Here is a 12665-nt window from a genome sequence, read left to right as displayed (position 1 = left end):
GCCATGTGCAGTGCTTGGGGGGGCATAAGAAAGAATGGCTGGGTAAGCAAGCTCAAATTTTGCATTCATGCGGTGTCCACGCAGTCCAGAAGAGATCACAGACTGCTTATATGCCACCACTTCAGGAAGGAGCAGTGTTTAGTCATATGGTGGCTTTGCTGTTTTCATCTGAAACTGAAAGTGCTTTTGGAAAACTATGTGGCTGTCTGCCTGTAGGGAGCAGAAATGAGGAATCATGGCTTTGCAAAATCCTATGCAGAATTTTTTTCCAGGATTAATACAGCAAAAGTGTCTTGACTGCCTTTGCAGAGGAGCAGTGAATATACTAAGGGAAGATGTGTGCTACTGTTTTTACTATGGCACCAGTCAAATTCTTTTCAATTCATTTCACTTTACTTGTAGAGCAGACACCTATTAGTCAAATTTATTCTGTGAAATACAAGTTAGACTTAAAGCTACCAGCTCCCTGCTGGGAAGAAGTTGGACGTGTGCACTTGCCCTGTGGATAGAGTTTCACCAGGTGTTGCAAGTTATGTAATAATTCCTGATTTCTCAATACAGACAGATTACAGCACTTCTCTAACCTACTTCCAAGGAGCTGGCAGCATAGGTGGGAGTTATATATGTGCACACCCAGTTTGCGACTCACCCTAAACATTGCTTACCTGTAGTCTCTCTGTAATCTTCTTTCCTCAGTGCAGACGTCTCATTAGTCTGCTTCTTGTACACCCACTTCCAAAACTCTTTTTCATGCTAACAAGTCTAAGCGTTGCTTTGTAGTCTTCTGACTCTGCTCCCGGCTTCTTTTAGGAAATATCTTGTGTGGGAACGCTGGAATATTAGCATACAAATAAGCTTTGCTTAATGTCTGCAAAGCACACTGAGATTATGAAATGCATTAGGTAAGTGCTAATGGGGAGCTCTGCAGTTTGCGTGGGAAATCAGAGCTCTAAGGTAGCACTCTCATTGTTTTATCATGGAGTCTTTGAGTAATGGAGCTGAAGTGTGAATCAGCATGAATGAGATGAGAAGTCTGGACACTTGGGGGCAAAGGAGGAAGCATCTTCAGTTCTGGTGGTGAGAAACCTGTCTAGCAAACATGTAGCTGGCTCTTGAATTGGACAAGTTCTGATGAGTACTTGCAAAGCTCAAAATAGCTACTCATCATCTCCCTGCACAAGAGTGGAGCATGTAGGTGCTGCTGCTGCTGTAGGTAAACATGAGTTCAACAGCACAAATTAAAGAAGGATATGTTCACTGAACAGGTGCTACCAGGACTCAGCAGGCAGAGTAGAGAGTCAGCAAGTATGAAAAGCTTTCAATCTATGTAGATAGACCTATTTTATATTTTATGTTGTCTCCACCTGCTTTGATGTAATATATGCTCATGTCTTGAAGGGGATGAGGAGCTTTTTATTGCTTGTGTCATGTGTTGGGAGTTAGTTCTTTTTTAATTGTTACCAGCTTGGTCAGAATGGTCCACTAAGGTACATGCCATGTTCTCCAGAAAAAAAAAAAAAAAAAAAAAAAGTCTGTTTGAAGTAGAGATTTAAATCTCATCTGGTGTTGAATGAGCATCAATTCTTCAGCAGTAGTTCGTGCACAATAGTGGCAGTCTTTCTCAATATTTTTCTCTCAGATAGATGAGAGCAAAATTCAAACCAATTCTTTCTTGTCAGGTAACCTAGTAAAGAGAGAGATGTGGAAAGCAGGAGATTATATGTTTTTAATCAGAGGATTCTCTTGAGTGCTAGGTCATGTTGTTGAACAATCCTAATTTTAACCTTTGTGGGAGGTCTTGCCTTTCCTTGATAGTGGTAAGGTTGGAAATAATTTTAGCCTGCTGTTAGACTCTGCCTAAATTAGATGTCCAGTTATATGTCTTTGTGTGCATTTGTAGGGCTAAGAGCCTAGGGTGTTCAAGGCCCTGGCAAGCATCTTCTTCAGGTCCATGTTGCAGGAGAACAAAATGTTGGCATTGTTAAACTATTCAGTAGCCCCCTGTGCCACTACTCCAAGCCCTCGATTTGGCCTTAATAGTGCTGCACAGTCCTGAAAATGTCTGGCTGAACAGGCTTGCTGAAGTTTTCTGTTGCAAAGCAATTTGGTTACTGTGGCCAAAAGCTTACTGTGTGTTGGAAGTCCTTCCAGGTACTTAAGAAGGTCCAAACAAGTGTGTTCCCCCAAGGAATGCACCTGTGCCCTTTGTAGAGCAGAGATTAATTAGCAACCTATGGACAGCAAGTATTGTAATGGGAGTCCAGAGCATTCCACAAGGAAAATGATGGTAAAACAACAGTCTGGGAGTTAAAAATGCCATTGTGTTGCAAAGACAGGAGAGGCAGATGCACCAAAGAACCTGGTGGCACAGAAAGAGGCAGTTCTGGAGATGGCTGATGGCTTTTCCTGTGTAACTCACAGCTTTGCAAACTTGCTGTGTGGAAAGGTGCAGAGCAGACAACTTTATATATATAAATGGAAGTTTGGGTGATGGGGAGCCAGGAACAAGAACCTAAATCCAAATATGCATCTGCCTCACAGAATACATACAGTTGTTTGCTGAGCAACCACTCAAATATTTACTATTAGAGTGTTTGAAGTGGGCCTTAAACTCCCCAGTCCAGGGGATATTTTTTCTCCATGTACTTTTTACAATGAGTAAGGAATACATACAGTATGTGTGTGTAGTTCAGAAATGGTTGTTGTTGTTGTTGTTGTGTAAAATATTTGAAATGCCAGCAAACAGACAGGCACTTGTAGAGGGTTCAGCTGTTGTTTTTGCTCTGTGCTTGTTGCCAGCACCTTGCCAGTTGAACTTGCTGATGATTTTTCTCTCTAGAACTTCCTTTCTCAGGGAAGAAACAGGTTCAATTGCTGCTTCCTCCAAACCATCATCCACTCCATAGCATTCAGAATAAGGAAGCAGCCAGGATGAGAGCCACACTCCATCAGTTGTTGAGAGGGTCAGGGAAGGAGATTGCATTGCCCTGATAGCGAGGTGAAACTCTGTCACACCCATGGCCAAATACTTCTTCCAAACTCTTCTTCCCTGTTGTTTGGCTTAAGGTCAGGAATTTCTAGGTTGTGGAGTTATTTGTCCTTTCTATGCAGCTTACTGTACATCATATCTATGATGCAATCTCTAATCTAAAGCTCTTGGCTGTGGGGTTTTCCCTGTCTACAGAGTTTGCAAATTGGTTATTCCTTTGGTGGACATCAGACTCCAGATCACAGTACGTGGAAGGCATAGGATGGAAATCCTGTTATTCTGGGCAAACAAATACTTGTGTATTTGTTTGGAATACATAATATTTCCTGCAGCTGGAAGGTAAATGGATGGTGGTGTTGGCATGTGTCTTTCCCATCTCTAAGGGCACAGTGTGCGTGGTATGAAAGCTGGGCTAGTAAGTAAGAGCTTTACAAGCCCAACTACTCTGACATGAGCTACTTTTGCAGGAGAACTCTAGAGTTTTAACCTGGATTTGACTCCCATTTAATTGCCTTCCAGCCTGATAAATTAATTTCACAGTTAACTGTGCAAAGCTCTTATGAAATATCTCTCAAATTTCACAACTGGCCTTTTCCAACTGCAATTCCTTTAGCTTTGGAGCGGGTTTGGAGTTTCATATTGTAAGACATTGCAAAATCAACTTTTTTACTTGGAATCAACCCCTGTGGTCATGGTCACTGAAAGATTTTTCAAGTCATATTTTGCTGGGGTAAGACTTTGTTTTTGGAAAGGTTGAATCAGGCTGACTTCCTTGTTACAGGATGGGACAGGGAAGACAAGGAAGCAAAGATCAAGAGAACCAAGTCAGAGCATAGTTTCCTCATATGATTTTTTGCTTTTCAGGTCCATAACGTTCATGGAGCATTCAATGCCTTGGAGGGAGCAGACAAACTCAGCTCAAATCGTATGTATTCTTGGTGATTACAGGGCTTAGCCATTCTGTGCAGGAGGGAAAACAAGGCCATTCATGCAACACTGGTGTATCCAGAAGTCTTTAATTTGCCTCTTTAACTAAAATGATCCAGACATTGCTGACTGACGTCCATTTTCTCCAGTACCATAGAGAAAGCTTAGCCCAAAAGGTCCTTTGCAACCCTTCTGCAACTTGGACATTATCTCCAGCTCTATTATGAGCAACTGAGAATTGCTGGGTTTTATTCCTGTCTTATCCCTGTAGCTTCCCTTTGCTGCCATTACCACCACCAGAGCTTTTCTTTTTCTTGTGTTGCAAGTTAGCTCTTACCTTAAGTCCTACCCTGTGGACAGATATTGCTCATTACCCTTCTTTGTGACCAGTAACACAAAAAAGAACTTTCCAGTGCATGCTGCAGTTCAGCAGTTTCCTTCCTTCAAGTGTTCAGGCTCCTGCAGGATATTGATCTTGTCCACTTCTTGGAACAGAATTTCTATGGCTGTTTCTGAAGCTAGGCAATTGTGATTTGGTTGGGTTTTTTGTTTGTTTGTGTTTTGTTTTGTTTTCCTTCAGGAGCCAAATGTCATTTACATTTGGCAGAAGGATCCTGCCGAGAAATAATTTACAATTCTGCTTCAGAACTCTTTCAGCAGAGACATAAAAAAATAGCACAAGCTATTTAAATAACAAGGTAAAAAAAAACCCCAAACAGCTCTAGGAGAAGAGAAATAAAGAAAGATGAATGCACAAGAAATGGGACTATGCAGGTTGTGATGCCTCAGGTTTTTCTGTCAGAAGCAGCTCAGTGAGCTGCAGCTCTGACCTTAGCTAGTCCTTTATTTAACCAGGGCAGATTTTTGTGGCACTGATAGGCCTTAGGATTGCAAGGAGTTAGGAACTTTCAAGTGACCCAAACTCATTTCCATGGGTTGTGGTGCTATGGAAGCCTTAAAATGATGTGCAGGTTCTGATGTCATCCAACTACCTTACTAAGTTCTGTACAGAGGACATAAATGTGAAATTTGTCACAGCACCTGAGGTAAGGAGGAAGAAGGAGTCACACACCTTTTGTGTGACTTAGTTTTTTTTCAGCTGTGCATTTATTTCGTACATTTACTTTGAAATGTTGTACAGGCTGTGATTCCTTTCTCTGAATGCTAACATGTACTTTCCTTTCCTGACCACAGCTCTTGCATCTCATGACTACATACTGAAGATAGTCCCCACGGTGTACGAAGACATCAGTGGCAAGCAGCGGTACTCATACCAATACACTGTAGCAAATAAGGTAAAGAAGCAGGTAGTTCCCAGAAAAGCTCCTGATTGCAACCCAGTGGATGCAATCTTCAATTCCTCCTCCCTCTTGCTCGTCTGCTCTGCAGCCTTGTATGTTTGTAGGTGAGCAGTAGCCTCTGCTGGGAGAAGGAGGAACTGAAGCCTTGGGGTTTCTTGTTTCTCCTGGTGCTGACGTTTTCCAGGGTTGGGGTTGTGAGGGCACGTCAGAGCAGCTGGTGTGATTGTTTTAGTTGTAGAGAAAGGTATTCTTAACTCCTGACTTCCACATATCTCAGTTTAACTGATCTAGATTTCTATAAATTGTGTGGAAGATTTTCACAGGCTGCAGGAGCTCTTGTAGTTTATGTCAAGATCCATCTGGATGGAAAATGCAGTCAAGCTGAACATACAGAACAGCACTTAGATGTGGTTTTATTAATAAAACAGTCTAAATTCTGATGGATGTATCAGACAAATGTGACAGATGTGTCAGAGCTTTTTTAAAAATATGGATTTCAGATATTAAGCCACTGCAGCAGCAAATCCATACTGGTTGACTATTTCACAGTCCCAACTTTATTATAGTGGATGATTATAGTAGTAGGAACATTATAGTTCTTAAATTAATTTACATCAGATGTGAATAAATTTGTATTTTAGTAACACAGTGTATTGAACTTAAAAAAAAAAAAAAAAAAAAAAAAGGCAAAAGGCCTCTTTCAATTTCAAGTTATTTACCAGTCAGGTGATAAATGAAAATCCAGAATCTGTTTATGATATCTAATTCCTGCTAGTTTGCTATAACTGAGAATCAAGCACAGGGACTTTTGGGCTTGCTCATAGAGGGTGTCCCAGTCATTTGGATGTCTCCCTCTATTGAGATTACAATGTATTTGTTCTGCTTATTGTCACAACTGTTCTGATAAGATGCAAGTTCTGAAAGTAATTTGGAAAACAGACAGCAGGAGCTTTTGGCAGTCCTCTCAGCATGGTTGCAAATTGAGGTGTTCAGCCAAGACTGACTCATTAGCACAGGATTGCTTGTGGGGAAAAGGGGAGTGGAAGGAAAAAATGAGGTCAGTTCTATCAAAATTGAAGTGCAGAGGAACGGAGCTGTCTCTGTGTTTTCTTCTCATTAAAACCAAAAATGCTCTTATTGGTGCTTTAGTCCTTGACTCACCATCCTGATAGTGGGAAACAGAAATAAGAAGCCTTTGGAATAACCTGGCACAGATTAACTGGTATCAATAAGAGATGGATAGAGTCTTAAGTGTGGAATGTCTCTTTTCTCCTTTTGCCACCTAGACCCTCTGTATCCACACTTTCCTAGACAGCTCCTCTCCCAAGATATGCTGCAACTTCTGCAATAAGACCCATCAAACATTATGACTAGGGAATTCAGCCACAGTCTGCTTGTCATCCATGGAAAAAAGATAAATTGACAGAAATTTGGGATTTATATGGAATTAATGAAGAAGACAGATGCTGTCTCATTGGCTGCCTCTAAACTTACAGAGCAAAAATATAATTCTCATGCGTGTCCTACTGCTTGGCCTTTCTTTATTTTTCTGAAGTATTTAAGGTTGTCTTTGCCCCTGTGTGAAGAATTAAAACAGATAAGGTCATCTGAGGTGGCTGGCATGTCACAGGGCAGGAAAGGAAGAGCAGCTGAGTAAAGAGACAGTGTGTGCAATGCCAGTGCTGATGGCTCTCATGGGAATGCTGAGTCCCCAGTCTGCTTTTCTTTTATTTTTCTTCAGTCTGTCAAGATAAATGTCCTGATCCTTGAAAAGTGATATATATATTAGTACTGTGGGCACAGACAAAGTATTAGCTCAAAGATGTGTCTTAAGATACTGAGTTGATGTTAGTATCTGTTCTGCATTGACATTGTGCAGCATGTCTTGTTGAGGTGTTGTCCTGTGGCTGATTGATTGCACTGTACCTGCTATTTAAGAAGTGGATTAAGAGAGATTATCACTAGCAAACTGAAGATGTTCCTTCTGAATTAAGTTGGAGTATTTTTTCAACCTTTGCCAGTATTTTTCTCTGTCCAGTTTAATTTTGGCTTTCAGCATGGTTTTTAATCTTGGTTTAAACGTGTTCTGTGTGATCCATACTGAGTGGGCAAAGCATTCACATTGTTGGTCCCAGTGTGAAGGGGCCTTGCAGGCAGGAGCTGCTGCTTGCTGTTCTGAGTGCACAGGCAGGGAGGGATTTTCAAGTTCTTGGAAGCTAAATTCCATTTTTCTTGAGGAGTATCCTAGTATATGAGTTACATACCGACAGGACAAAAACTTCACCCACAACCACTTAGAGACTGCTTGTATTTAAATAGAGCAACTCTAAGCTAGAAAAATCAATTAAAGCCTTTCTGTAACTTTGAATGAAGGTGAGAGTAAGCACCATCACTCCCTGTTCCCAGCTGTATCATTATCAGACTGTAAATAACTTGAATTTATTTTCCTATTTGGTAGGAATGTGAGGTGGGCAGTCATAGGAATTAACTGTTTTCTTCTTTCAGTCTGATCACTAGTACAAAAGAGTAGAATAAGTGCCAGCTACACAGGAGCAGTTTATTGCAGGCACTCTGTCTGGAATGAAGTTGCTCACATTTTCTTCTGTTTCCCTCCCACTTTCTTTCCTAGGAATATGTAGCCTACAGTCACACCGGCCGCATTATCCCAGCCATTTGGTTTCGTTACGATTTGAGCCCCATCACAGTGAAATACACAGAGAGGAGGCAGCCTTTGTACAGGTTTATCACATCGGTGAGTTACTGTAAACCTCTCATTTGCTGCTCTCCTGCCTGCCTTTCATTTCTCTTCTGAGAAATGTCCAGGAGAATTGAGTTGCTGCTTCAGAGCATTGTGACATGATTGAAGTAATAAAGCAGTGCATCACCACACTACTGAGGTGTAAGTGAGGTAGCTGGAAAGCTCTGACAATTTGATTTAATAGCTAGGCACAAGAAGAAAGAAAATTGCCCTGTTCCAAAAGTGCCAAACTCTGTCTAGACTGGATGGACACTATTGCAGCATGTCAGAAACTTGGAAGTAAGCTCATGTGGTATGCAGCAAAGCATGCTGCAAATACCATCTCTAACTGAGATCTAACTTGCAGAGAATGCAGGGCAATTGTTTTATCCTGTGTTGCTGCTTGGCTTAATATGGGTATGCCAGTTCCTGGCATTTACTCTGGGGTGGAAGTGAAAAAGAGCTGCATTATTAAGTTCTGGAAGTGTTTTCCTGAGGAGTTATGTTTTGATCTATCCAGGTGACATCCTGCAGTACTGATCTTACCATCTGTAACAAAGCTGTACTGTCCAAACTGCTAGTTAGGCAAGGAGCTATTTAAAGATCTTCCAGAACTTAAAAAAAAAATGTCCTCAGGGAGTTAAGATTTTAAACTGCAGTCTACTGTGCCAGGGAGGCACAATCTCCCTGTGAAGTAGCTGATAATTTGGCTGGAATGAAGACCCGGGATTTTGATTTTCTTAAACTGTTTGAATATTTTAATTGGAAGTAACATAAACTGTGTTGCTCTTGAAGATTTTGATTTTGCAGCTTCTGATAAACACCAAGTTCCCTTTGCTTTAACTTTAGAAATGCATGTGGTCTGTAGGATACACAGATACCAAGAGAAAAAGGGGCTTGAAGCAAAATCTAAATGTTGCAGTTTTAGACCTTCTCTTTTAGCACATTTCTTTGGTTTCAAAACATAATACTAAAAAAGGTCAAACGTAAGCATTTTATGACTTGGCATCTCATACTGCCTCTGCTTCTTTTAAATGCTTTTATAGGTTTCTTATGCATTTTGTTGGAGGTTTTTGTAACTAGAAACAGTATTTGGAAATGACTGATAGCTGGCATTATGCTTTGTCATGTTGCTAGATTTGATTTACTGCTGATTTGATACTGCCATTGTATGCATGTAAGTAGCATCTTTGTTGAATTTGATACTGTGCTTCAGAGTTTATACAAAGAGCCCCACAGGAGGGGCTTTCCTCACTGGTTGCCACAATGACCTTTTTAATTTGAGACAGCCCCAGGTAGAATTTTGCCCCATCCCACCTGTAAAGTTGGTCAGGCACACGCTGGCTGCTGGACTGCTGAAGAAGAGCTTTAGAATTTATTTTTGTCAGAGAATCACAGTACCATTTTTGGTTGGAAAAGACCTTCAAGGTGATGAAGTCCAACTGTTAACCTAGCACTGCCAAGTCCAGTTGTCTCCTTTGTTTGGTCCTATAAATGGCTGTAGTTTCAGGCAGCTCACTTGGGGCCATTCCAATTGAACATCCTCCCTGTGGGTGACACTGATACCTGCAATAGCTGTTATGCAGCACATCATACAGGTGTGCCAGACCCTTGTCAGACAAGGCTGACTTAGAGGCAGATCCTTGATACAGATGCTGTATTGTGGTGATCAGGCTGGACCATCTGGAATGTTTTACAGTAGGACAGCTTTGGCTGTCCTTAAAGCTTTACAGGGTTCAAGGTGTCATTGAAATGGTTGGAGGAGGAGATCAGCACTGCAGAGGATCAAAACACTTTTTTGTCCTAGGTTTCCTTGGTCTGTTCTGATGACATGATCTGTTCCATTGTCCTCTCCACTGCTTTAGCCCCTTTCTGTATCTCCAGTGGGGCCTTTTGCATCACAGTTGCTCTGGAGACCAGTTAGTGATGATCAGCACTGGGCTGAGGTCCAGACAGAGATTGTGCTGGGACATCTGGAGTCATTACCAAATGGGGCTGGCCATGGAAAGCAGCAGCTTTTCCTGAGCAGCAGCTGCTTTATTTAAATTCAGAAGAGGGGCTTTTGGGTAGGGGGGGTCACCTGTGACTTCTTCTAGCAAGCAGGTAGTTTACACACAGCACCTATATGGCTTTCAGTAAATTTAAATGTGTCCCAGGGGTGGAAGGAGGATCCTGTGGGGCTGAAAGAAGCTTTAGGGGGCAAATGGTGTCAGTCTTGGAGGGAAGGATACATTGTGAAGGGATGATCCCTTGTGGAGAGATCAGATGAGAGGTATTGGTTGTTCAGAGTCAAAAAAATCTCATTCTGCTTCTGGGAAGGTTATCTGATGCTTTTTGTTAGTAAGAAGTTTGCTCCCCCAAAACCTCATGTGCCATTAAAAGCAGCATTATAGCACCACAGCAGTGTTCCTAAGATTTCTATGTTCCTGATTGACCCATTCTTATCTCATGCCTGCTCCTTGGGTTTTTGAGATACATGGAACAGAAAATTAGGATAATTCTTTGTGGGAGGCGCTTCCTGTGCAGGACAAAAAGCATAGATTTTACTTTACATGCCATACTCAAAAGAATTCAGTATTTAATAAAATTTTGTACTGCTTGTGGGTCATTTTGCCACAGTCACTGTACTGTGAATTTGCTACAGATCCTGGGGTTAACCACAGACACTTGGCACAGTGTTAAACACAGTATTTTTTTTCTGTTAAACCACACTGCTTAGAATCAAGGCATCTCCCCATAAAGAGAAGCCATTCATGGCCTCATGGTTGAGGTTATGAAGCAAGAGGGAAAGTTTTCACTGTTGAAAATTTATGAGTTCCTTTAAGTGTCCAAATTGAAAGAACATTTTATCATGAGGTCAGCCTAGGGGCTGGGAGGGGAGAGCAGGCAGAAAACAAGCCAAAGTTCTTCTGAAGCATTCAAAATCCAAAGAAAATAAATTTTTTCCTGATATGAGAGGACTTGTCTGCCATCTAGGTGTTTAAAAAACAAGCTGGAAAAAATGGGGTAGGGTGAAAGGTTGCAGGGAGAATTATTTTAGCTACAGGGCCTCATACCAACAGGTACCACAGACTCACTCCTGTGGCATTTTTAAAACGAGGATGGTGTTGTTCTACAAGATACCCTGCAGGTCAGCCAGAAATCCCTGAGTGGGATGCTGCACCTTACCTTCCTAGGAATTACCTGGGGGTCCTACTGGTCTCCTTTGTCCTTAGAAGTAATTTTCAGATTTGAAGACATCCCAGAGCTCCACAGTCACATATCTGACACTTGCCTTTCTATCATCTTGCTTGCAGCCTTGCTTCCTTCTACACACCCACTCGTGTTTTCCTTTAGACTTCATTCTGCATCCCAGCCACTTTCCTATCATCAGATTCTGTTAAAAACCTTCGTGTCTACCCCACATTACACGTTCTCTCACTGCTGTCACTATTACACTTCTTCATTTCTTTTCCTTCCTCCTTTAAGGGCTGGGCCTGAGTAAGCTAATGGAACCACACAGAGATCATTCCCAGTATAAAACTCCATTAAATATAAATCAGTGCGTGATTCCTTTAGCACCACTAAGAACCAGGGCTCCAGACGTAGTAGAACTGTGATGATAAAGAAACACAGTGGTGCAGCTTCTGTGCTGACCTAGAGACTATAACTCTGGTGATGCCTTTTTTTTCTTTTTTGTCGCAATGAAACAAGAGGGCTGTGTGCGTGCTGGGAGGCAGGCTCCAAGCAAATGCCAGGTGTGTGTGACTCATAACCCTCCGCAGCAGAGAGCTGTGCAGATGAATATATTTTGTTTGCTGTTTCCCACCCCCTTGAGCTGCTGCACTGAAATCAGATTTTCCAACCATCTGATGTAAAATCTTAGTGGTGGATGGGTGTTTTTCTGTTGTTTGCGGTAGAACATCTCCTGTCAGCTGAGCTGCTGTGGACTGAAATAACCCAACTCCGCTGTGGTCATTTTCCCTGAAAAGTCACCCTGTGTCGTGCTCTGAGGGATGGCAAGGAGGGGGGCACGGGGGCAGGAGCTGGACTTGTCCCCTAAAAATACTAACTTAGCCTCAGGCTGGTGCTCTGGTTTTTGAAGCCTTTATCCACTGGAATGCCAGCTGCCCTGCAAAGCCCATTTTTATTGCAGCTCCTCATCTCACCAAGCTCACCAAACGCATCTATCCTGGTTATAAATACGCATGCAAACGTCTGCTTTATTGCTCACTGCCTTCACTCACCCTTAATGAACTGCTTGTTCTGTTGCTACTAACTCCCCACCTAGCTGAACCTTACTGCTGTTTCCTTGCTCTTTAAAATGTCTGGGACTTTGCCCATGGGGTGTAGTGTTGTGTGGGAGAAGAGACAAGGCATGGTGTTCCCTGCTGTGTCAGTGGTGCTGCATTTCTCTGATACCCTGCTACACTGGCTCACTGATTTTGGATTCCTCTCTCTCTCTCTTGGCTTCTTGCTCACGAAAATATTTTCACTTTTTCTAGGCATGCCCTTCTTAGGACATGGGCTCTGTATCTTGTCCCTTTCTCACAGATGCTGTGTCTCTTGCGCAGTGTAAAAGATCAAATTAAAAGAGCATCACAGTTATGAAGTAAAAAATGTGGGAGTTAGGAAATACCAGGTCCTGTGTAATTATAACTTGGCTGTTAAATGTTATTAGGTTACATTCTTGTGTATCATACTTTCCATGTGCACCCTGCCTTGTGCACTG

The 12665-nt window shown here is 42.0% G+C and overlaps 1 protein-coding gene across 3 annotated transcripts in view; it reads left to right on the top strand.

Annotated features, from left to right (window-relative positions):
• ERGIC1 (endoplasmic reticulum-golgi intermediate compartment 1) overlaps positions 1–12665 on the top strand; it is a 58996-nt gene that overhangs the window by 41973 nt on the left and 4358 nt on the right. For all 3 annotated transcript variants that reach the window (XR_011728949.1, XM_071759162.1, XM_071759161.1), the window contains 3 exons: positions 3854–3914; positions 5111–5211; positions 7847–7969. Coding sequence is in view for 2 of the 3 variants with exons in the window: in XM_071759162.1 (XP_071615263.1) it covers positions 3854–3914; positions 5111–5211; positions 7847–7969 (285 nt within the window). In the remaining variant the exon portion in view is untranslated. The remainder of the gene's footprint in view (positions 1–3853; positions 3915–5110; positions 5212–7846; positions 7970–12665) is intronic.

The sequence above is a fragment of the Heliangelus exortis genome, chromosome 15 (assembly GCF_036169615.1).
Source record: "Heliangelus exortis chromosome 15, bHelExo1.hap1, whole genome shotgun sequence".
NCBI classification, from domain to species: domain Eukaryota; kingdom Metazoa; phylum Chordata; class Aves; order Apodiformes; family Trochilidae; genus Heliangelus; species Heliangelus exortis.
This window is presented reverse-complemented; position numbering and strand designations above follow the sequence as displayed.